At 57.3% G+C, this 248-nt stretch overlaps 1 protein-coding gene across 1 annotated transcript in view; it reads left to right on the top strand.

The window, feature by feature from the left end:
• LOC119592832 (phospholipase A2 inhibitor-like) overlaps positions 1–248 on the top strand; it is a 13736-nt gene that overhangs the window by 4258 nt on the left and 9230 nt on the right. The window contains exon 3 of the mRNA XM_037941736.1: positions 32–247. Within this exon, the coding sequence (XP_037797664.1) occupies positions 32–247 (216 nt within the window). The remainder of the gene's footprint in view (positions 1–31; position 248) is intronic.

Genomic DNA, 248 nt, shown 5'->3' with positions numbered 1-248 from the left:
ATCTGAATACAAGACCGCTGTGATTCCGCAGACGGCGTTGTCATCGAAAGGAACTACTCCAAGGTCGACTTCTCCAAGAATAGCATCGCCAGCATCACGAGGGACACGTTCAAGCCTTCACACAGCCTGAAGAGCCTCGACCTGTCTGCCAACGTCATGGAGCGGCTTGGCGGCGGTGTGTTCCAGCCGCTGGCTTCCCTCGACGCCCTGTCGCTCGAGAACAACCTGCTCGCCAGTCTTGACGAAGA

This window comes from Penaeus monodon, chromosome 31, assembly GCF_015228065.2.
Source record: "Penaeus monodon isolate SGIC_2016 chromosome 31, NSTDA_Pmon_1, whole genome shotgun sequence".
NCBI classification, from domain to species: domain Eukaryota; kingdom Metazoa; phylum Arthropoda; class Malacostraca; order Decapoda; family Penaeidae; genus Penaeus; species Penaeus monodon.
The sequence above is the reverse complement of the archived record's forward strand: the minus strand, read 5'-3'. Positions and strand labels throughout refer to the sequence as shown.